The 24162-nt window shown below is 38.4% G+C and overlaps 3 protein-coding genes across 5 annotated transcripts in view; 1 reads left to right on the forward strand and 2 right to left on the reverse strand.

Annotated features, from left to right (window-relative positions):
- The first annotated feature begins 294 nt into the window (after positions 1-294).
- Positions 295-17961, forward strand: gtf2e2 (general transcription factor IIE, polypeptide 2, beta). Of its 2 annotated transcripts, XM_006629945.3 has the most exons (8): positions 296-467; positions 1800-1960; positions 10248-10339; positions 11330-11437; positions 12261-12443; positions 15066-15159; positions 16478-16593; positions 17429-17637. In XM_006629945.3, the coding sequence occupies exons 2-8, from the start codon at positions 1801-1803 to the stop codon at positions 17546-17548; spliced, it is 873 nt and encodes a 290-aa protein (XP_006630008.1). In that variant the 5' UTR covers positions 296-467; position 1800; the 3' UTR covers positions 17549-17637. The 2 variants fall into 2 exon arrangements, with proteins under 2 accessions (XP_015201430.2, XP_006630008.1); XM_015345944.2 differs by lacking the exon at positions 16478-16593 and having other exon boundaries at positions 295-467; positions 17429-17961.
- On the reverse strand, positions 3871-8546 carry smim18 (small integral membrane protein 18). The gene is made up of 2 exons (XM_015345945.2): positions 8434-8546; positions 3871-5032 (listed from the first exon to the last, which is right to left on the reverse strand). The coding sequence occupies exon 2, from the start codon at positions 4989-4991 to the stop codon at positions 4698-4700; it is 294 nt and encodes a 97-aa protein (XP_015201431.2). The 5' UTR covers positions 4992-5032; positions 8434-8546; the 3' UTR covers positions 3871-4697.
- Positions 17962-21345: 3384 nt separating the features above from the next.
- The window catches only part of LOC102683103 (RNA binding protein, mRNA processing factor), a 36904-nt gene continuing 34087 nt past the window's right edge, over positions 21346-24162 (reverse strand). For both annotated transcript variants that reach the window (XM_015345529.2, XM_015345528.2), the window contains exon 9: positions 21346-23200. The gene's annotated coding sequence lies outside the window, so the exon portion shown is untranslated. The remainder of the gene's footprint in view (positions 23201-24162) is intronic.

Genomic DNA, 24162 nt, shown 5'->3' on the forward strand with positions numbered 1-24162 from the left:
ACCTTCCAGATCTCTGAGATTTATACAGTATGCTGACTTGTGTTATTATGGGATTAATCTGTTTCCAAACCTTTGGGAATACAATAACCTTGACCAATAACCAGTCAATTTTATTTTTCATATCACGCCCAATGTATCTTTGTATTTATACATGCAAAAAAAAGTGTCCTGTTGTCCGCGTATACACACATAAACAAAAGCCAGCCCGGGCGGCCATATTTCCTCTCCTTGGACTCGGAGATCAACATTACGTCATCCAGTGAGTCCTGTGTGCGTAACAGACGCTGCTAGTCGAGAGTCGAGTGTGAACGGTGATACTCGGAAGCAGCGCACTCTCGCCTCCAGGCAGCCAGTGTCTGTCGAGTGTATAATGGAGCAAACTAAATTTTTCTGAATATCGTTTGCTGAAAATTTAAACTATTTATAAAACTATATTTTCCCTCCCTGTAGAAGCAGCTGGAGACAAGGTACTGGAAAATTCTTATTTTGATTTTGTATGTGATCATAGTCGACAACACATTATGTAACGCTTTGGTAGATGTGAGCGTGTAAATAATAGTTGCTGGTGTGCTGGGTTTGTTGTGTGACAATAACAGATCCGGTGGTAGTGTTATATACATTGTTGTGAAGAATTCGGAAATGTTAGATTGACTTAGGTTTATGCTATCGGTGTTTATTTGGCGATATGCTTTGGTAACAAAAGGTGGTAACATGTCATGTTCCGAATGTGACGAGAAACTACATTACTGGAGCGTAGAATAAAATAATTACTACTGACTGAATTTTGGAGACCAATGTATTTCCCAGTGACCAAAACTGATATATTTTTAAAAAAACCTGTCTGTTTTGGTTATTAGTTATAAAATGTTTTGATCGTTAGGGATAAAGCAATCATTGGAATCTAACAAAGAAGAGAAGTAAGAACAACGTATAAAATTGATTCCACGACAGTTCAGATATACAACATAATCCTTTCGCACATTTGGTAGAAATACACTGTAGGAATTAAAATATCAATACATACTTCATAAATACCTCTCTAACAAGAGCTTGTTAAAAGAATAACATTTACACGGACGATTATAGTTTCTTGTAATCATGTGGTTAATCTGTATGGCCTGGATTGCTTCATAATGTTTCATAAGACTTGTTGGCATGTGAACGTGTAGCAGGAAATTGTTTTATTTTCATGTCCCCTTTTTAGCCTGTTTAGGATGAGCTAAACTAGCTCTTGTTTCATACTGTCAAAAAGTTCAATTGCTAAGGGAAGGATCGCTAACTTTTCTACACTGACAAAAAATGCTATATAGGACTATAAAGAGCTTGAAGCAATCAACAGTGAGATGTATATCATGTCATCAGCACATTCAAGTTCTGAAATGGGTATAATAATGATTCCTTACACTTATATAGTGCTTTTCTGGACACTCCACTCAAAGAGCTTCACAGGTATTGGGGATCCCCTCCACCACCACCAGTGTGCAGCCCCACCTGGATGATGCGACAGCAGCCATAGTGCACCAGTACACTCAACACACACCAGCTATCAGTGGGGAGGAGAAATGAGTGATGAAGTCAGTTCATAGATGAGGATTAGCAGGAGGGCATGATTGGTAAAGGCCGGGGGGGGGAATTTGGACAGGACAAGGCCTGGATTTATTGTAAAGCTGGTAAATTCGAATAATAGCCTAGACTAATTTGCTGCAGTTGTGTGGGTGTTGTAGCTTGTGGTGTGTGTTGCCTATGTGTGGCCGAGGTGAACCTGGCTGTATTTTCTTCTTCACTCTGTGTGCTGGCAGGATGGATCCGGCTCTGCTCCGCGAGACGGAGCTCTTTAAAAAGCGAGCTCTTTCCACGCCGGCAGTGGAGAAGCGGCCAGCCTTTTCAGACTCCTCATCCTCCAAGAAAAAGAAGGCCAAATACGACCAGGCGGGCTCCTCTGGATCCAAACATGGGACAGGTCAGTACGCATTAATGATCACAGCGGTTGCTGTGATTCTCACTATCAGTAGCTGTTTTCGGCGAGGGATGGTGGACATGGTGGCAGGCAGCCGCAGTGGGAGTATGTCACCAACAGAGCTGCAGTTCTGCCACTGTCACCCTTTTTGGGAAAACATGAGTTGAGCCCCATTTTACAGAGATCTGCTGTTTGCAGAAAAAAAAATGTTATGGATATTGCTCAAGGGGTCTCCTGCTTTTGACACAACTAGTGCAGTAGGGCACGTATTTAATATAATGAGCTTGCTACAGTCTTAATGTACCAACAATATCATATTTCTTTCCAAAAAACAATAACCACAGCTTATGAGATCATGCATGGTGTTAAATAATTTTTTTCAGTCCGTTCAGTTGAAAGTACAATCACACGTACTGCCCCGTAATCTTAAAGGTGTGAGTTCAATGGTTCTGAATGTCAGATCTCACAAATTAAATATACATTTAGTGCTGATGGTATTATTAGTTAGGATGAGGGCAGTTGCAGAGCTTTGTAATTTGGGGCTGTGAGATAATCAGTGATAAGTTTGCTTGCTGCAGAGAAGGAGTGGCCTGCTGTTGCTTGCTTTAACACCACTGTTCATTTTTGAATCAGTAGTGTGCTTGGCTCAAAACCTGCAATTTGTTTTCTCGTTTGTAAACTTTCTTACGTGTAGTGTTATGTCATTCAAAGAATCATTAGAGAATTGCAGTAATTATACTGTGGGATTAACATTTGTTCTACAGAATCATTAACAGTGATTAAATTGACATTTCAGCTTCATAGTTAAAATGAACATTTGAAATCTTAATTTGGAAAAATGTTAATATTTCTTTGCAGAGGTTTTTCTTCTTTGTTAAGAGGGTCCTCAGGATTGATCCAGCAGTTTGTGTTTCCTTTTCCAGGGTACTTGGAAAAAGCTTTTAAATCTTTCTACCTTTTGACCTCTATTTTAACTTTTATAACCTTAGTTTTTATTTTATTCTGTAAATCACTTAAGCCCTATGCTGGACTGAAAGGTGCAATGGCACCTTCTCTGAGACATGCTGTAAGACATTCACTATGGAAGCCTTATGGCTTCCTCACTTCTGAAATGAACATGCCACTAGGTGTCACAGTTGTCTGGTAGTCTTGTTTCCTTCCCCATGTTACTCCAGCCTTCTCAGCTGGTAGAGTCTACACTAGCAGTCTGGCAGTGTACTGGGGAAGTCTTACCACTTCTTAGGTTAGATCAGTCTTGTTCTGGAAGTCCTGGGATGCGTCTTCATCTCTTTTAAAATACTCCTTGTAACAGTAGATAAGCCATTCAGGAGACCTTCATTCACACACTTTAGGGGGTCTAGTTTCTTTATGTATTTCTGTGCCCATCATCTACACGAACATATTATCAACATGCCGTTATATGACAGTTTGTATGGATGTTAAATGTGAGTATTGTTTTAAAATACTGCCTTTAAAGAGTGAAATGGCTTGAAATGGTTGCTTTTAACTTTGTTTTTGCATTTGGTGACAATCTAGCAGAACACATTCATTGTATGCATTTTTTTACTGTGGCATAATATGTTATATGAAAACAAATATTTGCATCTTAATGCATGCCTAGTTGACTCAAAGGGGTGCCTGATGGAATCGATCAGGTATAAGATAAGATCACTTTCTTAGCCATATACAATTTCTTGCATTAGGAATTCAACTTTTCACATACTCCAGCTTGTTCTCCATGAGACACAGACACACAGACAGGGAGAGAAGCTGGGGGTCAGAGCGCAGGGTCAGCCATTGTACAGCGCCCCTGGAGCAGCTGGGGTTAAGGGCCTTGCTCAGGAGCCCAACGGAGTAGGATTCCTCTGCCAGCTGTGGGATGCTTGCTTGTTAAGACATTAAGGACACGTCTAGAGATTGTAATAGTTTTAATTTAAATGCACACTGTCTTAAGGCATGTGTATGATACTGTAAATGCATAGCATATTATATCCAGGCTGATGTACATTAAAAGCAGAGTTAAGGTAGTTTTTTAAGACTCTTCAAGGGAATAATGACCTCTCAGGCAAAGCAGAGCAAGAACGGTGAAAGTGCATGGCGCAGATGTTAATGAATGAGGTGGTGCCAGATGGTCTCCATATACCTATAAATCTAGGATAAACAGCATACTGTAAACATTCTGTGAAGGTGAGATATCAGTGATGAATTACAAAACAGTGATGAGGGGATTCAAGTTCATATCCTCCCAGACCTGATCACGACATTTCAGTGAAAATGTGTTTCAGTGAGAGACAGTCCACATCTGTTTGGAGCATTTTTAGCATTTTCAATTATTTTATATGGATATAAAAAAAAAAACAATATAGTTTGCAGGGGCTGAGCAGGAAAGTAGTCTGTAATGCACAGCAATTCCTATCGTTATATCGTGTAGACATGTTACGATTATTTGTCCGCAACTATCAGACGGTGTTGTGATGTTTTGCTTCTAGGTTATTTCAGATAGGTTTGTAGCCAATGAGCTCAGAATTTTCACTGCCATTGATCTATAGCCTCAGAAGAGGGGGAAAAAAAAAGTCTGGACCCTCCTTAAGGCATTTCCCTGCATTGCTCTTGCTTGCATTGCGACGCGTGCTCTGAACAGTAAGGACGGAGCTGCTGTCCGCTTGTGTGTGGGTAGCCCAGGCGGCTCCAGCCCCCCCCAGCCGTGTGGCGAAGAGTCCGGGTGGGTTGGCGTTCCGTCCTACACCACTTCCACCCGCCGCTGGCGCACGCTGCGCATCATGGCGCTCAGGGGCCCCGGCTGCTCCCTCAGCTCCCTCTCCGTCTTGCCCTTGGCGCAGCAGCCGCAGTCCAGCAGCTCGTACAGGAAGGCCAGCGCGGCCAGGGAGACCACGGTGAGGATGAAGAGCAGCAGGATGACGAAGCAAGCGGTGTTCCAGCCGTCGTGGAAGGGGTATATCTCCTGCACCTGCAGGGACAGGTCTCCCGAGCGGCCGGGCGGGTGCCAGGGCTGGCTGCTGTTCAGGCTGCTCATCGCCACTGGGAGAAGGACAGTGGGGCACCGGGCTCCACCGGCTGAAAAAGCAAGACGTTTTTTTTTTGGTTGACTGGAGCAAAGCAGTGACTGTCAGAAGTCTGCATTCAAACAGTGAGATAAATAGTCAAATAGAACTCTAGAAATCATGCAGCACTTTTTATTATAAAGCACCATGATAATAATAATAATAATTAATAATTGCTTACGCTTATATAGCGCTTTTCTGGACACTCCACTCAAAGTTCTTTACAGGTAATGGGGATCCCCTCCAACACCACCAATGTGCAGCCCCACCTGGATGATGCGACGGCAGCCATAGTGCGCCAGAACGCTCACCACACATCAGCTCTCAGTGGGGAGGAGAGCAGAGTAATGTAGCCAATTCATAGATGGGGATTATTAGGAGGCCATGATTGGTAAGGGCCAATTGGAAATTTGGCCAGGACACCGGGGTTACACCTCTACTCTTTTCGAGAAGCGCCCTGGGATTTTTAATGACCACAGAGAGTCAGGACCTCGGTTTTACGTCTCATCCGAAGGACGGCGGCTGTTTACAGTATAGTGTCCCCATCACTATACTGGGGCATTAGGACCCACGTGGACCGCAGGGTGAGCGCCCCCTGCTGGCCCCACTAACACCTCTTCCAGCAGCAACCTTAGTTTTTCCCAGGAGGTCTCCATTCCAGGTACTGACCAGGCTCACACCTGCTTAGCTTCAGTGGGTTGCCAGTTGTGAGTTGCAGGGTGATATGGCTGCTGATAATACTTCGAATCTCAGCTGAACCGTTTTTTGTTTGTGGATGGCACAGTGGTGGAGTGGTTAGTACTGCGGCTTCACAGCTCTTGGGTTCAGGGTTGGAGTCCTGATTGGGGTTCCTGCTTTGCGGGGTGTGGGGTTTTTGGGGTGCTGTAGTTTCTTCCCACCTTGAAATGTTTCGGTTTAGATGACGTATTTAGATTGTGTGCAAGCATGCCTTGTGATAGACTAGCTTCGCGTCCAGACTTTAGTCCCACTTGGTGTCCTTTAATTCTGAGATATGCTCTGGATTGTTGTGACCAGGAGTAAGCAGCAGTCTCATGGATGTTTGTATGTCTTTGTCTGGTGCCATCCAACTCAAATGGGTGTTTGAGATAACACTGTTTAAGTACAGGGAAACAGAGGCACTGATAAGATAGTTATGTGTAACATAAACTCTGTTTAATGGGTCAGTGCTGCAGTGTGAAGCTTGTAGTTTTGCCTGGAATATCTAAAAGGATGTGCTTCCTTTCCTTTTTGCTCTTGTTTTATTTGAAAACCCTTGAAAGAGATTTTGATTTTGGAAAGAGGCTATGAAAGTATTTTCAGATGAGCATGGCACCCTTTACTGTCATTTTTAAAGATATGCAAACTCAACTTTTTCGAACAACAAGATTTGTGAATCTAATAGTGGATTTATTATAGATAAATATAAAAAAGCCACTTTTCATTGTATTTTTTACTGTATGCAATGAAGCAACATTGTGGAGTTGGGTTAGTGCTCTGGAATTATTATCTAATATATATATATATCGTTTTGCATTGGATGTGTCTTTCATGATTTCACATTTTAAAAATGCAGTATTGGCAGAAAAGTTAAAAAAACAAGTCAACATAATTTTTGACGTCTAAGTAAAATTATCTAGAGTAGAATTATATGTACAGACGTGAATGTAATAAAAGCATTGCAAAAAATCACATACGCAACAATAATAACAGAAAGGCTGCCTACTAACATTTATGATAAATACTGATATTTTCCCCTGACATGGCAGTTGCTATGAATATGAAAGTATGTATTTCAAATGAAAAATATATTTGAAAACCAGATATCGGCACTTAACACAGAGAAATTAGTAGAAGGTAGGTGGCTGACGGAGTGGCATATTTCTCATTCTGGCAGTTGTTAATCTTAGATTAATATGTCATTGTCTTTGGAGGCAGTTAAATGTACAATATGGGATATATTTAAAATTTCAGAGCTGCTCTTTTTTTTCATACCCTGCTCATTGGTACCTGACTGTTTGAATGTGACATTGCTTTATGTTTTTTTGCAAAAACGTGTATGAAGTTTTGTTATGTGAATGTTTGTGCACTCTTGAGTATTCAGACAATAGTACTATACTAAAGTAATGTTTTATTTATGGTTGTTGTGTGAGTGTTAGACACCTGTGGAGTGTTGAATTTCCCAGTTATCCAGTGAAATGGAATCGTGGATTCTCTGTTTACATTTGTTTGTCTTACTGTGTTTTAGAAAAAGAAGTATAATTACAATAATTCATGAAACTCATAGTTATTTTTCCTTCTCCTAGACATTAAGCCTTGGCATTTCAGTGTATTGCAGGAATAAGAGTTACAAAAGTGCCTTATAATGTATCAGCTCAGTCTTCACACTTAATATTATGTAGTTTTATTTTTTTAATTTAAGAAAGAACTGATGCCAATTAAAGTTACTTGTAAAACTAATAAACCCAACATAACTATAATCACAAATTGGGCTCTGGAAGACATTGAAAAGTGTAGTGAATTATAATTAATTACAGAAGTAAATTGAGCTTGTACCATTACAAATAATGTTAACATATTCAGTTAAAGTGAGCAGTTAAGGCCTCTTGACTTTCAGATACTGTTTGAACTCCTATAATGTCCACACTATAATGAAATTTAGTTCATTTGGTAGCCTTCATTACCAAGTAATGAAGTAGAGACTGAGATCAATACCGTGCAATGGGTTAACTGAAAGGATGCAGTTTCATCAGCTCAGTGTCAGCTCTAGGTGGGAAAGAGACTAGGCCCTGTGCCTAGCCTGCATCGCAGACAAAAATAATCAACAATCCTGCATGTTGAGTGGTCATTGCTTTCAACCTTCACTTAATTTAATCTTAGAAAATGACAAACCACCATTCTATAAATACCTCCCATCCTCCGCCCCAGCAGTGCTGTTGACTGCTACCGGCCTGTGATTCCCCATAATCACTCTCTTTTCTTATACTTTGCATTACGCTTACACTGAACCACACACTTCACACCAAACATCATTTCTTGCTTCAAGGGGGTGAGGTTTACCTTATGCATTCCCCAGTATCAGTTAAAAGTGCTTTTTGTATTTCCCTCCCTCATTTTTCATGGAACTATTTTCTTTGAAAGAAATTGTTTGTCCTTTTCATCATGCCTCACTTCTCATTTCAGGCAGTTTCTTTTAAGTACATTAATGCTGTTTCAGTACTGGATCTTCACATAAAAAGCACAGTTCAGCCTTTTGTCGGCTAAAGCATATGATTCCATGACTAGAAGTTTTATTGCCCACCAAAACAATATATAATAAGGTTGCAGTTATTGGGTAGCTGTATTTATAGATTGGTGCACTGGTTGAAACCCCAGCAATAAAATTCACCCAGATTTGGAAGAAGCTTGCAGACATACCTGTGTGTCTTTTGGAGGGGATGCTGGAAAAGGCAGGCGTCTCCTTCCTGCTGCTTGTGGCCTGGATGACACAGGCAGTAGCAACTGGAAAATGGAGCAAGACGCTGATTGGTTGAGTTAGAGCACAAAGAGAGGAGCCCGTTCCCTGCATTAGCATACAGCTCCCACCCTAGGACTGCATCATTCATGAGGCTGAAAAATGGGTTGATTTTACATAAACAAATAACATTCTGAGCCAGGGGAGAGATACCTCGGTTTATTATCTTTAGTGACAGTTCAGATTTTGTTGCATCATTCACAAAGGATTCTGTAGTTTCTGCAGGGATGATGTTGGAGGACTAAGAAAGATTATTTTATTTTATTTTAATATTTTTATTACACCTGACTTAGAAACACTCTTGGTCAGTCATTATTCAGTTTTTTTTATTTTGTTATTAGCTCAGTGGCAAGAAGGAGATGAAATGGGTTTTGCATATTTTCACCAGCTCAACCTGTCAGCCCTTAAACGTGAAGAAGGACAGAAAAATACTTACCAGTCTCCTGTCCTGTCTGGATGGGCAGGGCTTTCCTGTCTGGTTAGGCAGACATTGTGATCTTAGGGCTGTCTGCCATGGGGGCGCCTACTGGCTGCATTACAATATTCAGTGCAGAAGCAGTGAGACTGCGGAGTGTCTGTCGGTGATGGCTTTCTTCAGGCTCCTATTCCCAAGGGTTTGCCTCTTGAACATTTTAAAGGGGCATGCTGAATGCAACTGTTACGGTTCCTGCAATAACACATATCAAAACTACACTAGTATGGTAGGGATTCTCCTTTTGTATGCAGTTTGTCATGCTCAAACCAGTGTTTAAGGGTGGTCGGTGTGATCTTGATATTTTAGTAAAAGACAAAGAAGCAAGGTATAAAACTGTAGTTGCCAATAAGATATTTGAGTTTGTTATTCTTTGAGAATATCACTTATTTTTATTTGTTTTGGACAAGCTTTTTATATCATTCTTTTTATTTCATATTATAATGAAAGGATTTTGTATTCTTATTACGGTTAGTTATAAACATGTCAGCAGTTGATTAGGCATTTATCAATACATAGTTAAAACCAAACTTTAGTGTTATGTTGTTCTCCTCTGATCAGCTATATTACATTCACACACTGGTCAAATATGATCATACATGTCACCTTCTTGGAGAGATGTGGAATCTCAGCTAAATGTTATTATTTGAAAGCCTTGCACAGGTTGTACTGTTTTCTTACATGAATAGGTCAGTACGTTCGCAGAACAAGGTATTGAAAATGACTGTCACCTTTAGCGTGTGTCCTCATAGTTCCCCTCATGGTCAGTGTGGTTGAAGCATAGAATTCAAACCATTTATTAATGCCAATAGAGAACCTTGAGCTTTCTCCTTTAACAGGATTTTGTGGAAGCCTTTTTCTTCACATTTTATACCAGTATGTTCATTTTCCAGATTTCAACATTTTAATTACACGGTGCCTCGTCAGAACTTTACTTTATGACTTCCCGATTTTTTTCATGAAATTGACTTATTACTATACTTACATCTATACCGGTTGTCTTGTGTGATATGTTTACATCTTCGAAGCTGTCTTTGACAAAAAAAAGTTCATTTCAATATCTATTAAAACTAGATTAAATGAAGTCTGGCAAATCATTGATGTTTTCAAAGCTTATTGAACACTGACCCCATTCTAGCAGGTCTAAGTAAAGATTACAGGTGAATCAACTAAGGTGTTTAAATATACATTTACAGCTCCATAGAGATACAACTGCATTGTTGCATTTTCCTTTTTTATTTTCAGATTCCAGCAATGGATCATTTAACCTAAAAGCACTGTCTGGAAGTTCAGGCTATAAGTTTGGTGTACTTGCAAAGATAGTGAACTATATGAAGGTAAGGAAAATGTATATTTTTTATTTTGTATGTATGATGCTTTTACCTCTGCCTTGTGTTTCTGATTAAGTCATTTCCCAATTCTTGCTTTTTGAGCGTTGCTTCTACAATGTTTTTCAGATTTAACTCAATGTCTAAATAAAGAAACATGGTACAAGTGAATTATTATTCAAGAGGAGGACACAAGCGATAGTTCTTCCTTAAGAACATACATTGATGTCAAAAAGAAGTACATCCCCTTATGATTCTATAGTTTTATATTTTAAGACATATCTAACTTTCATCTAGTCCTTATCAATTGCAAACAGTGGATAAATCTAACCTCATGTGACAGACAACACACACAAATGTTACATTATCGTTATTGATGACAAAGTATTGCTCGCCGACACATTCCAGTGGTAGCCTGGTGAGCTTGAATCCAAAAACTTTTCTTGTGGGTGACTGGTGCAGGACATCCCAGCAGCTGTGAACTGAACTTGTCCCAGTGTGTCTGGGATAGAGCTGGCCTTGGCACATGCAGCATGTGGTAAAAGATTACAATATTTTTTCTTTTGTTTTTTAAAATCAATTAACAGGGAGTATAATTAACATAGTGGCAAGGTTTTATAAATAAGCCCTAGAGCAGAGTCCTTCATTTCCCCAATTCCACAGCACAATGAGCAACAATTTTGAGTTTTAATTTGCACTCCCAGTTTGGATTTCCAATCTAAGAGAAGCATTGCTGTTTCAAGGTGAACTGTCAGTTGTAAGTATCTCTTGTCCTGCTGACCTGTGTGATACAGCTAGTCTTGCCCAGGTGATTCAATTCAGATGCATTTTATTGCATCCCAGCACTTTTAGATCTGTGCCATCTAAACTAAGAAGTTGTATGGCTAATTTCGTATGTGAGGCAAATAGGTTGTCTTGTCCGTGAGAAAAGCAAGGCCAAGTCAAAGTGAGCATCTGGTCTTTATTGTAGAATAATTATTTCATGCTTTTTTTCCCTAGACAAGACACCAGCGAGGAGACACCTATCACTTGACTTTGGACGAAATTTTGGATGAAACTAAATTGCTGGATATTGGTTTGAAACAGAAACAATGGTTAATGACTGAGGTACAGTATTAAATTACTGATTAATCTTTACATTATTTGAACACTTAATCTGAAAGCATTGTATCAATGAAAATCTTGATGCCCAACAGAGGGGACATAGGAAAACGTTTAGGTGGAATGATTTGAAAGGATAAATTCTGCTTTCGTCACACTCCATTTTTTTATAATCTGTTAGAAATATTTAATAACTTTTCTGCTTGTATGGTTATGCACTGATGGAAAATCTCTAGCATTTTACATAACAACTATCAACAGATAAGACAATCAAATCAGTGCGTGAGAATAAAATTTGCAGATTATTGTCTGTTTATTTCGGAGGGTTCCAGTTATTTTATTTTTTGCATTTATTAAATGTAAATGAAATGTAAATTAACAGTGCTTGAACGCTTGAATTCTCTTTTTGTGTTAATGTTGAATTATTGAAATAGTTTATCAGTACACCTAATAAATTGAATTTTCTTAATTCACTTTGCAGATTTAGGTGACAATTTGGTAGTTCGGTTTAATTCTATAAAACTTGGTTTTTCAAGGTTTGTTTTATATTGACATTGTACTGTGCAGTGATGCGTTTCTTTCAGTTTAATGGGGAGAAGAATTTTGTAATTAGCTTCCACAAGAGGGAGCCAATATCAAGCCTAATAAATATAAATATTGCTTGCTGTACAACTTATTTTTTCAGTTCGGGCCAAGAAAGAAATAAACATTTTCCTCTCTGTGATTGAAAATCCTACTTCAGCTGCAGGTTAAGAAGACGCCGAGTTGCTTTTGTTGTCTAGTAGTTTCATCAAACTAACGGTTTTTCTGGGGATCCGCGGTCCTGCAGGCTCTGGCCAGCAATCCCAAGATTGAGGTCCGGGATGGGAAGTACGGCTTCAAACCCAAGTACAACCTCAAGGACAAGAAGGCCCTGCTCCGGCTGCTGGACAAGCACGACCAGCTGGGGCTGGGCGGAGTGCTGCTCGATGATGTGGAGGAGGGGCTGCCCAATGCGCAGAAAGCCATCAAGGTGACCTGGGCCTGGGGGGGGGTCAAGGTTCAGTGAACTACGCTCATACCTCCGAATCCTAACTTAATTTGTTCTCCAAAATCTGTTCGGAAGACGGGAGATCGTAAATCGAAAACGAATATTTCCATTATTTCTTATGGGGAAAATTCTTCCCCCGTGCCGAACCGAAGACAAGTTCACTCAAAAACCACCCTAAACATATAATGCCATACAGACCATTATAGCAAGCTTAGTGAACAGCGCAGTTCTAATCAAATAAGCCAGCTGTAGCTGTAAAATAATGATATCATATTAACATTTTTCATTCTTGCAAAAAAGATCGCTATCCAAGCGATTGACTAGAACGATGTGCATACTGTATACTCGACTATTATGGCTGAAGAATCTTTTTCTCTTCCTTAAGACCCCATAATGAACAGCAACTAGCAGACAAACACTTTGAAAATGAGAGCACAAGCTTTCGCTGTGATTATAAACAAAGGACTGCTGCCTCACAATGCCTGTCGCCCGTGCAGAAACACATAGCTGTTCCGATGTGTCGAATTCAACAGTTCGCTGAAGGTTCACTTCCGAACTTCAAAGTTTGGATTAGCGAAATGTCGTTCTTATAACAAATCACAAGGTACAAATTCTTCATGTTCGGATTAGCGAAAATTCATATACTGAATGTTCTTTTACTGTGGTATGAGTGTAATTGAAATGGTGTCATTGCAAATCTTACGCTAGTAAAGAAACAAACCTGCAGGGTATTTGCATCACAGCAGCCATGACACTTCTGTTAATGTGAGAAGAAGCTTTTGTGCTGACCTGATTTTCTGTTCTTGTGATGATGTGTTGCTGGGTATTTTTGAGTCGATGCTGTGGGCTGCGTTCCTAGCATAAGAACCATTGCACTTTTGCGAACAACGCATAATTCCACCATATCAAAAGACCAGTCCAGTGCCACAGCAGAGTTCTGTACGGTTTCGGAAGATTTCAGAAGGGGGTGATGTCACTTCTGTAACTGTCTCAGTGCATAAGTTAAAGACAGGCAGGAACAAGGAGAAGAACAGGAACATGAACTTGCATGTCACCCCAGAAGCAAACCCAGGACCAAAGGTCTTTGAGGCGGTAGTGCTGACTGCCATCAAACTATGTGGCCTAGCATCAATAATAATTTGCCTTTTTATATATATATATGTTAGGGTTGGGTACTTCCTCTGGAAAATGTACGTCCCATGGTATACTGTGAACTTATGCATGTTTATATTAATATGGAGACTCTCTCATAGTTTGATTTCATGATTAGCGAAGCATATTGAGTTGTATACAAAATAAAGTAATGAAAATGGTTGTTTTATTGGAACCAAAGAACTAGAACAATTTAACAACATGCAGTTTTTTGTCAATCATTAAATGATTAAATCTTTTTTACAATGTATTGGAGGTTAATTTTGCTTAGCAAGATAATGTTAAATTCAAAATATGAAAGGCGCTTGTAAGGTGTAACATTTTTTCTTTACAATACGTAAAGTTTACTTTCTTTACTATAAGTAAAGTTGACATGCACAACCTTTTGAAACATTTAGCATGTTCGATTGCGCTTGGCTATTTAATCTAAAACTTCAGAGAATCCTCAATACTTGCTTAAAACATTGCTGAGTCAAGACTTTCTGTATTGACTTAAATATCTTAAGACAATCTTACTTGCAAAAAAGAAAAAAAAAATCTAATCATTTCTAATAGTAGTAATGGAATTAAAGACATGATCAAGACAAGACTTCCTTCCCGACTAGAGGTACAGTAGAATCAGGAAAACTAGAAAAAACATCACACGCTCAATGGGTCATTGAAAATAAGTACGTTACGTACCATTAACAGCGTCAATGGTAAACAACCCTTAATATTACAACAACAGCTGTACCCCATGGATATGTAAAGGAGTATTTGATGATGATTTTCTCTGATTCTCTGTAAAAATATATGGATACTCTTAGAAATTAGAATTGCCTCAACAAGACAACTCTAAGGAATAAACCATATGCTTTTCAGGAGAAGTAAGAAAAATAATCATCAAATACTCCCCAATTCAGATAATTTCCATGTGATTTCCAAAATCATGTCATATTTCTAAATTTACTAGCCAATGATATACGGGAAATACTTTTAGTATGACTTTTTTTACGCACCCTTTAACGGGTTATTGACATTTTTATCGCAGTCATTTTGTTATTTGAATCAAATTTTATTTTATGTAAACAAATTTAAACAGTAGAAAATCTTTGTTCAAATCGAAAAAATAAAACCGCCGATGGTAATTGCCGGAAATTACCGAGCGTACCGGTACAGTCTAAAACTTACCACGGTATGTACCGTGTGACTAAAGAACCGACGGTTTAGCGGTATGCCGGTTTTCCCTCACAACAACAACTGGCTTCTTCATTTTGATATCAGTAAGGAAAAGTTTAGAAAACCAAGAGTGTTCTACCATCTTTCCAAATATTTTCCAAAAAATAAAAAAGAGAATGCCATCCTGCTAAACTCTTGCTTATCTCACTGCAAGTATACATAAAAAAATATTCCTTATGAAGAAATAATTCAAATACCATCATTTTGACATTTCGTCTGCATTGTCATTGACAGGCTTTGGGTGACCAGGTTGTTTTTGTGACAAGACCAGATAAGAAAAAGATACTTTTCTACAATGACAAAAACTTTCAGTTTGTGGTGGATGAAGGTAGGTGGTCTTACTTTGTTGGAAGCTAGAATTAAAGATCTTTAGAGGAGAATATTGTAAACATTAATTCATAAATCATAAATTAAGCGGTAAAACAACTGCTTTACCGGAGTTTGGTATGTGTAGCATCGTTAGGCGGTGGCAGATATAATTTATGTTTCATTTAATTTATTAATATATTTTGTGCTTATTCCAACTGCAGATTAGACACTGAGATTCCTTCAAGATCTCTGTGAAGACAATAGCATGTTAAAGGGTTCAATTTATTTTGCAGCCGATTTGCAGTTTGTCTGCTCATCTTAAGATGTGTTTTTGAGCCTGTGAACGTTCGTCTCAGTCATGAAATCTCATTTATTTTAGGGTTTAAAAATTATACAGCCATGTTCTTTTGTGCCTGTTGTATTATTTCCACGCTGTCGTAATGAAGTGGTAGGACAGGTGCTGTGCTGCCCTTGGAATCTTTATGGACCAGAAAGAAAAGTAGAGTTAGTGCCATTACACACGCTTGCACATCATCATCTCCACAACATTAAAGAGCATGCTCACCTTGAGAAAGTGTGGATAAAAGGGCTTGTTGCTGGGGTCACTGAGAGCCTACTGGCATTATCGGATGCTCTTATTCCTTCTTCCACCGTCACCTAGACACATCTGTACAAAGGCAAGGTCAATGACATGTGCCCTCCGCCTGTAGCAGAACTCTATTGATTCGGCTCCAAGAACTCAGCATCTAATCCCTTTGCCAGCAGCCTCGTCAGAGAGGAATTAACAGTGATATAACACCTAATCTGCTCCAAGACAACCTGCTTTGAAATGAGACACTTCCTAAGCGTATGCCGCCGAAGACTCTTCTGTAGAACTTTTTTCTTAGCTGTGAGATACAGAAAGAACCGGAAAGGAACTTCAAGTTGGTTCCAGAACTTCAGTCACAAAGTGTATGCAGATGTTGTGCCTAAAAAAATCATTACAGCTTTCTCAGTTGTGGTTGAATTCAGATATTTTAATGGACCAAAAAGAACTAAGCATTTTAAGGTGCAGGACAATTCTAAAAGACTTAATGAAGGTTTTTTTTTTACCAGTGTAGTGAACATTTTCAGATATTCTCAGTTAACTCACACTGTTAAAATATAATACTTATGATACTTTTTCTTTTCTTATGCGTGTATATGAACCTTATGAACCTCAGTAACATATGTGACTGTAATTGTACACCTGTTGGTGTCAGGTCTATTATGTAGACTTAAATATTTAACTAGTTATAACTATCAAACAACACGGCTAGAAACATTGTGAGCCATCTGAAGAATATTTCCTGCTTCAGAGTTTCAGAAGCTTTGGCGGAGCATTCCAGTGGATTCCATGGATGAGGAGAAGATAGAAGAGTACCTGAAGAGACAGGGTATCTCCTCCATGCAGGAGACTGGACCAAAGAAACTTGTACGTACCAGAACACTGAAACACACAGGCACTCCAGGTGCACCCCTTAATGAAACACGGCTGTACACTCAACGCACCTACTGTGCACTAAATATACACGGCTGTATATTGAAAAATGCAAACAAATGCTTGACCAGACAGTCCTGCATTACAGAAGCAACAAAACGTGCCTGTAGAAGAAACCAGTAATTACCGAAACGTAAAGGCTAGAATGCGGGATGAAGGAGAAGCTGATGCGGGACGATTGGAAGAGTGAAAGGAGATGAGTGAATGATGAGCATCAATAAGGCTGCCTTCCTTGCAGCGGAGAGGCTGGCTGAAAAGGGAGCTGTGAGAATGAGGCAGTGGAGAAGGCTGGGGAGCAGGAGCCGTGCAGCTGACCGCGAATTGAAAAAAGGAAGGAAAAACATGAGCCAGGACAGAATGCAGCAAGGACAGCGAGTACCCGCCGATTCAGTGCTCGAAGAGTTGGGGGGGAAAAAAAGGCATCTGTAGGACGAGTCTTTGATTGACAGCAGAGCTTACACTGTGAGCTCTAGCTCCAAGTCAGAGCACCGAATAAGCAGGGACAAGGCCTTAAACAGCTTGCTTCATTACCTGATTGATTTAGAGATTGTCTGGCTGATCGAAAGAGAGGCGGTTTTTGGAAAAAATGAGCCCTGACTGCATTCACGTGGGTTCGGAAGGAAGCTGACGACCCGTGTGAATGTGCTGGTGGTCCAGGGGCAACGTGGGGAATGGTGTTCCTCCCAGCCCGGGGCGTAATAGTGGTGTTCCACACAAATATTGCTGGTTTCAAGTGCCCCATACAGTATGTATGTTTGTGTCCCCACAGGCACCAATCCAGAAGAGAAAGAAGCCTGTTTCTCAGAAGAAGAGGCGTTTCAAGACTCACAACGACCATCTTGCTGGGGTTTTGGAGGACTATTCCGAGGGGGTCCCCGCCAAGAAGTGAGGAAGGGCTCCCTTTCATTGCCAGGGAGCCGGGGCAAAGGCAGCTCAATCCAGTGGGGGAGAGTAGTGGTGCTTCTGAATGATTTTTGTTTTGGCATCTGCCTGGAATTACATCTTAGCCAAAAGGAAAGGGGGATTGGCATTTATTAAATTGTATAGCTTTGTTTAGAAACACACAAATGTCAGTCCAGGTAAATATGTATTTTTTTCTTTAATGCCAGCACACAGTAAGACATTAAACCTAATATGATTTGCAAGGATGGTGTATTGCTAAGGAAAATTGATAGCTGAATGGCAGCCTCTTCTCCTGTTTTTTCGAGCACATTGTACATTTTACCTGAACTTCTTTGAAGAATGTTTGTTATAAAAGATAAAACGTAATAAAAAAAATGAAACCTATTTTTTAATAAATTACTTTGCATTCCTTCTTTTTTCTTAGACGGAGTGGATTTTAAATCAGTGGATTTTATGTGACATTGATAATCTGGAAACTAATCTTTTTTCCCATAGCTTTTTGTGGAAGTTCAAGACTCAGAGTCTTGTTTATTCAGATAAATGTACGGTTAGTTCTAGACCAATTCTGTTTGAAAGCGTGCATTTATTTTTAAAAAATGCTTTAGAATTGCAAGAAAACACCCTGAAAACTTGCCACTTTTTCCATTTTGCACAGGTAGACAAAAAACCCATGTAGCTTATTGGAGCACAGGCAAACGACCATGCCTTAATGTATTCATGACTTATGTATAATTCATACACATTTCCAGGCTTTTCAGAAGTGTAGCTTAGTAGGGGGTGTGGGTGGCATGCAGCACCACCGCCCACAGTGACTGAGTGTACACTCCTGAAAGAGCGGCCTGCTTCTGTCACTCCAGATAAGTGCAGGCAGATGGTTGCTGGTCACAGTGGACCAGAGGTCTGGTGGAGTGCTCTTGATACCTGCTGATATAGAAGGTCTGAAAGACTCAGATGACAAAGAGAAAAAATATGGTAGTGACATCTGATTACTTCCAGTCTTGTGGTTTGAACTCTGGTCTTTTTAGGAACTGGTGAAATTCCCCTGTGTGTGGTTGCTAGGAGGCAGCTGACAAGGACCCACGCAGAGCTAAATGTGTGAAGTGGACTTGGGGAATTATGAAAATGAGACATTTTTCACCATTTATTTTGAGAAAAGAAAATATAAATATAAATGTTGCCAAGAAATATTTAGCTTTCAAAGTATAACAACATCAGGGGCGGAACCTGTACTCCTGGTTTCTCTCTGTCCAAAAAACAGTGCTTATGACAGGTATTTACCAAAACAACCATATTCTACACACAGTCATTACTGACGGGAAACCATGTCTTAGGCTGCACATGAGTACACTGCAGTCTCATAATGTCCAGTCACATTTCAGTTACTCTGTTTCTTGTGTATCGTATTATATTTCTTGATCATATTTTCAAAGATGGGAGCTCTGTAGAAAAAAAAAAGCTGAAAAATTATAAGAAGATAACAGTCATTAAAACAATGCTTTGAAGTCAACTGATGTGCAACTGTGTAATGTGGCCTATGTAATACTGTCAGATATGCAGTATCGTATTTTAATTTCTTTGCATTAGTGATTAATCTTTCTAAAATAGTTTTTTTCCCTGTGGTAACTAGAATCAATATAGCAACAGGTCTTAAATAATACTCAGTTCACAAGAAGCAATGATAAGCAGCATGAAAAGCAGATATTTAATTCTATATTAAATATCAATTATATGACCGGACGTTTTTAGGGGGTTATGTATTAGACTTCTTTGAAAAAAAACTAACATTAATGCCTTACAGACTTTCAACTGTTTATAATACTTGTTTTTTGTTGCGTGATATAGTTATCAGTAGGTGTATTTTGATAGAAAGTTATTTAGGACTACTGGGAATAAAATAAAACTTGAGAAGAAGAAAGCATTTATTACAATTCAGTGGTGACTGTGCCCTTGAAGTACCAGGCATCCTCAACACTTGGCACTTATTTGAAATGTCACCGGCGTTTCAGGAAGATTGTCGGGGGTCTTTCATAATGCTGCTGTGTAGAAAGTGAAATGTGGCCGTGATTGGAAATCAGAAGCCGAGTACTCCAGGTCTGTTTGGAGAGCAAGCGCTGAAAAGGAGTGAGGCATGATGGCAGGCTGGGCTGCTGACACAAACCTCCAAAGTTCAGAACCTGATTCTGTGTTTGTATGTTCACTGTGTGCTGTGTGCTGTGTTTCCTCTGACCTCCCAAAGACATGCAAGTGAGGTTTGATTGGCTGTAGTACTAAATTGTCCCCTTAGAGAAGGTATGTGGTCAGCTGATCTCATTATTTGCCTGAGAGCTTTCCCTTCTGACGGGTTCTGATTGTGGGACTAGATAGCCAGAAATTGAAAGGTAAGGAATGTTTTGTGTTAAGGCAGAGACACTTCTTAATAGCACCACAATTAAGCCAAATAAACATGACATTAAAGTTCAAACGCTGTCCTCTACTTCTTTGGTTATCCAACATTAACAGTACAAACATTTTAGTGTCAACCCTTCCATTGATACTGAGAAGAGGAGGCAGGGAGTTATCCTTGAATAGGTTGTTCAGACTGTTGAATCCTGAGTCCTTTTTTAGTGTTTCCCACTACTAAACCATTTTAGCAGTGGGCACTGTGAGATAAACCATTAAATGTGATTCATACTGAACTACAAAAATACTAAGTAACAACAAAACCTAAATCCACATGAAGTTTCACAGCAACAGCCAACAGAACATAAGAAAACAATCAGTATGGCCATCACATACCAATTAAACTACAGAAAAGAATGCAATGAGCATTCTGTCAAACTCAATCTGTTAGTGACCTGGATTTGTCCCAGAGTAAAATCTAATGGGAGTTTTTCCTCTTCTGTTTCTGAAACTTATTTCAAGAAATAATAGTTATTGACAACTACTAAATGGCTTAAAATATGTATCTGATCCATGTTATACAAAAAATAAGATATGCAATTTAGTTTTTTATAAAGTAATTTAAAATACCTTTTTTTACAATGGCTTAATAGCTGTGACAATTGTAATGTAGGGAAAAAGCTTTTATTTAGTTTTTTTTTTTTACATTTTAATTTTATAATATGTTTATATTAATTTTCTTTTTACGGCCAAACACACTTGGAGAAAGAAAATGGGATGAACATTCTAATTACAAATTAAAACCATTTAAAACAAATATCAAGATTTTATTTTAAAAAACATTTTTACATGGTTTCATTTCCTGTGATGTAGCATATTTATAATTACTAACGTTTTAATGGATTCTTAACATCGTGGTACTGATATTTTGTAATGTTTAGTAGGGCTATAATAAAAATCTGAGTTTTATTTCATTATTGCTTGAGTATGAAACTACATTTTTCAGTTTTAAGATTAATTTTAATTGTACTGTAAATTACAGAATTCAATATGTGAAGGTTTTCAACAACAAAACCTTATTTTTCATCTAAATGAACATTTTATTTTTTATTATGAGCAATCCTAGTATGAAGATACAATTGTTTTTATTTTGTGATAAAACCCAGTGTTTTATAACTGTTGTAAATTGGGGTGTAATTTCAGAAGAATTTGAAATTCACAGTATTGATGGCTAAGTGTTATTAAAGCATACATCACTGGTTCCATAAACTTGCATCTCATACAGTGTTTGTTGTCTGGAGGTGCAAAATTGGTGCATTAAAAACTTGGAAAATGGTGATTATAGGTTCCAAAGTGAATTGTATTACCTACGGAGCAAAACATATTTTAAGAAGCAACAATAAAAAGTGTTCAAAGTATTTTACTTAACTGCTTAACATTAAGATGTAAGCCTTATTTTTTAAATATTGCGACACCACAGTTTAGCTGTTTGGACTGTCTATGCTTAGCATGAGATATACAATAAAAGAAAAACACAGTGTTTTTTAAAGCTCTCCAATAATGGAAGTTTGCATTTTTAAAAATCTATTTGAGTATCTCACTTGAGAATTGAATCAACCTCTTTTGTATTACTCATTCAGCAACTATTGGTGTTTAAAGACTGTTGGATGGTGAAGTTAAAATAATTAGCCAAGGTTAGCTTTCTGGTTTAAATGAGAGCAAAGCAGCAGGATAATGCTCAGCAATTAGCAGAAACAAAAAGAGATGTTTTATAAGAGGAATAAAATACTTAAACATTTACATGTTTATATGAAGTAGCACGTATTTATATTAGTGCTCTTCCAATGCACTATAGAGCTTTAAAAGAGTTTATTGCTTAGGATTTTCTATGCTACCCTCAATCAAAGGGCACACTGCATGATGCACAGTTATTAAACTTTTTTTTGTGTTTGTTAGAGATACCCCTGTTCAGAGTTTCACTTATTAATGGTGGAATCCATTTGGAACTGCACTATTTTCTTGCTATTCCATCAGACTTAGGAGAGGGAATTTCCTACCGTGATTTCTATATTGAACCAGAGAGGATCGAACCATTGAACCTTGGATGGACTGAACCAACCAAGCTAAGATTAAGATTTATTTGCACAATATCTCATTTAGAAGAAAAAAGGGTTTAGTTTTACAAGAAGACAAGCTGCCCTGAAAGTCAGAGTGTGCTTGCACAAGAAATATCTATATTGCAATGGCTTTCCAGTAAAATCTTTGAGAATCACAGGACACCCTGGTCTGTAAATGAGGCAATTGTACTCATTATTAAAGTAAATTTAACCCTTTTACCACGTGTGAAAAAGTAATGCAATCCTTTTGGATTGTTGTTCTCAAGGATCAGATTGTGAAAGGATTAGAAGATGAGAAATATTACAAATGGAATGTTCAGTTCATCTGCCTGTCTGATTGCTAGGACCTTAATGATCCAATAAGTCGAGCTTATTTAATAATTGGACTTAAATAAAGTTGACTCATGGGAGCAGTACAAAATACTTCTGTACTGGAAGTTTCAGGCAGATGCTAAAAATTTGGGAATAGCATGTTTGAGATACTGAGGATGATACACTATCATGACTTTTAGAAAATGTATGTTTTACCTAGCCATTTTTACTGAGTGCTTGCATGCTTGCAAGAGTTAATCAAAACAGTTCCACAATTAGGAAATATGTTAGTGACTTAGCAGCCATCTTATTACAAAGAGAATCCATTAAAAACGTAGTACAAAATATACAACACAGGTTAGTGTAAAATAGAACATTTGGGTAGTTTTAACATTCCTGAATAATGTTTAATACATTGGCTATCAAATCCATCTTTCCACAGCAAAAGTGTTAAGAATATGAGCACGTTTATCCTACAGTACATTCACTTAAACAGCAGCAGTGTACTGCTGTAACTGCTGTACTAAATTAATTTTTTTAAATCATAACACAAAGCCAAAAAAGCAGTCATTTAACACCATCAATCAATGACACAAAAACTGAAGACTCTGTACTCACATTTACCTTATACAAAAATACTTTTTTTCCCTCAAAATATCTAAAAATTTACAGCACTGTTTTGGCGAATCATGCTTCAACATTTATAATAATAATAACGACAAAATCTTTTGTATACAAGAGTACAAAAAGGAAGGTAACTGTGTTGCTTTAAGGATGTGTGATAGAGGTCAAAGTGAAGTCTTGAAGGTCCTGAAGCCCATGGAAGAAACCTGGAAAAACCACATACTGTATAAATAAATGTTATTAAATAAGTCACAGCAGCAGGGTGTCATCTGAAAATCAAGAAACACACTAGTCTGTGTCAGCCACATTTATGAAAATGTCATTTGTGATTATTCAATTTATGTAGGTTAATTATGCAAAACCAACATTGCAATGTTCATCACTTCATGCCCAGTTTTGATTTTGATTCAGAAGTCCTCAAATTTGAAAAGGTGAGTAATTATAAAAACAGTCATTGTCTCATTTTTTTAATTTAGTCCTATAATTCATATAAAACAAAAGGAGAGTTTTTGTACCCTTATAGAACCAGTGGAAATAGTTGGCAAGCTAGAAACAGAACAGCAATTTTGGAATCTGGCTCTCATTCCCTATGCTTTTTGAGAACATGTCTTTCAGATTGTAGTGCTTCCTAAGCTTACCAAGTCTTAAGATGAATAAAACTGTTTTTCTTTAAGCTTCTCAAAACAAGTCAAACCTCAATCTAAGTCATGAACATTTTGGCATTAATGCCATGACATCATTCTGCTCATATATATTAGTATATTAGTCTGGCTATACCAAGCAGTTTCTAATGCAACGAGTACTTTTAGCCATTGTGTTTGATGTTTCATGGGTTTTGTATGGAGACAGTAGTGTGGTGGCTAGCACTGTCACAGTCACAGCTCTTGAGTGTGATTCTGGCCTTGGGCTGTTTCTGTTAAGCATGTTTTGCTTGAATGTGTATGGGTTTTCTGTGGGTTTCTTCTGTCACCTAAAGACACGCTTTGATGGCTTAATTTGATTTTCTGTACTACAACCAGGGCTGTTCTAAACTGTCCCTTTTCTCCTTTCTCTGTGGCCCTGCAATGAACTCACACACTGTCCAGGGGAAGATCAGTCAATGTTTTTAGTCCTGACCTGCATTTTGTGCTTCCAGGATAGGCTCTGGCTTACTGTATCCCTCTGCAGG

This window comes from Lepisosteus oculatus, chromosome 1 (genome assembly GCF_040954835.1).
Source record: "Lepisosteus oculatus isolate fLepOcu1 chromosome 1, fLepOcu1.hap2, whole genome shotgun sequence".
Taxonomy (NCBI): Eukaryota; Metazoa; Chordata; class Actinopteri; order Semionotiformes; family Lepisosteidae; genus Lepisosteus; species Lepisosteus oculatus.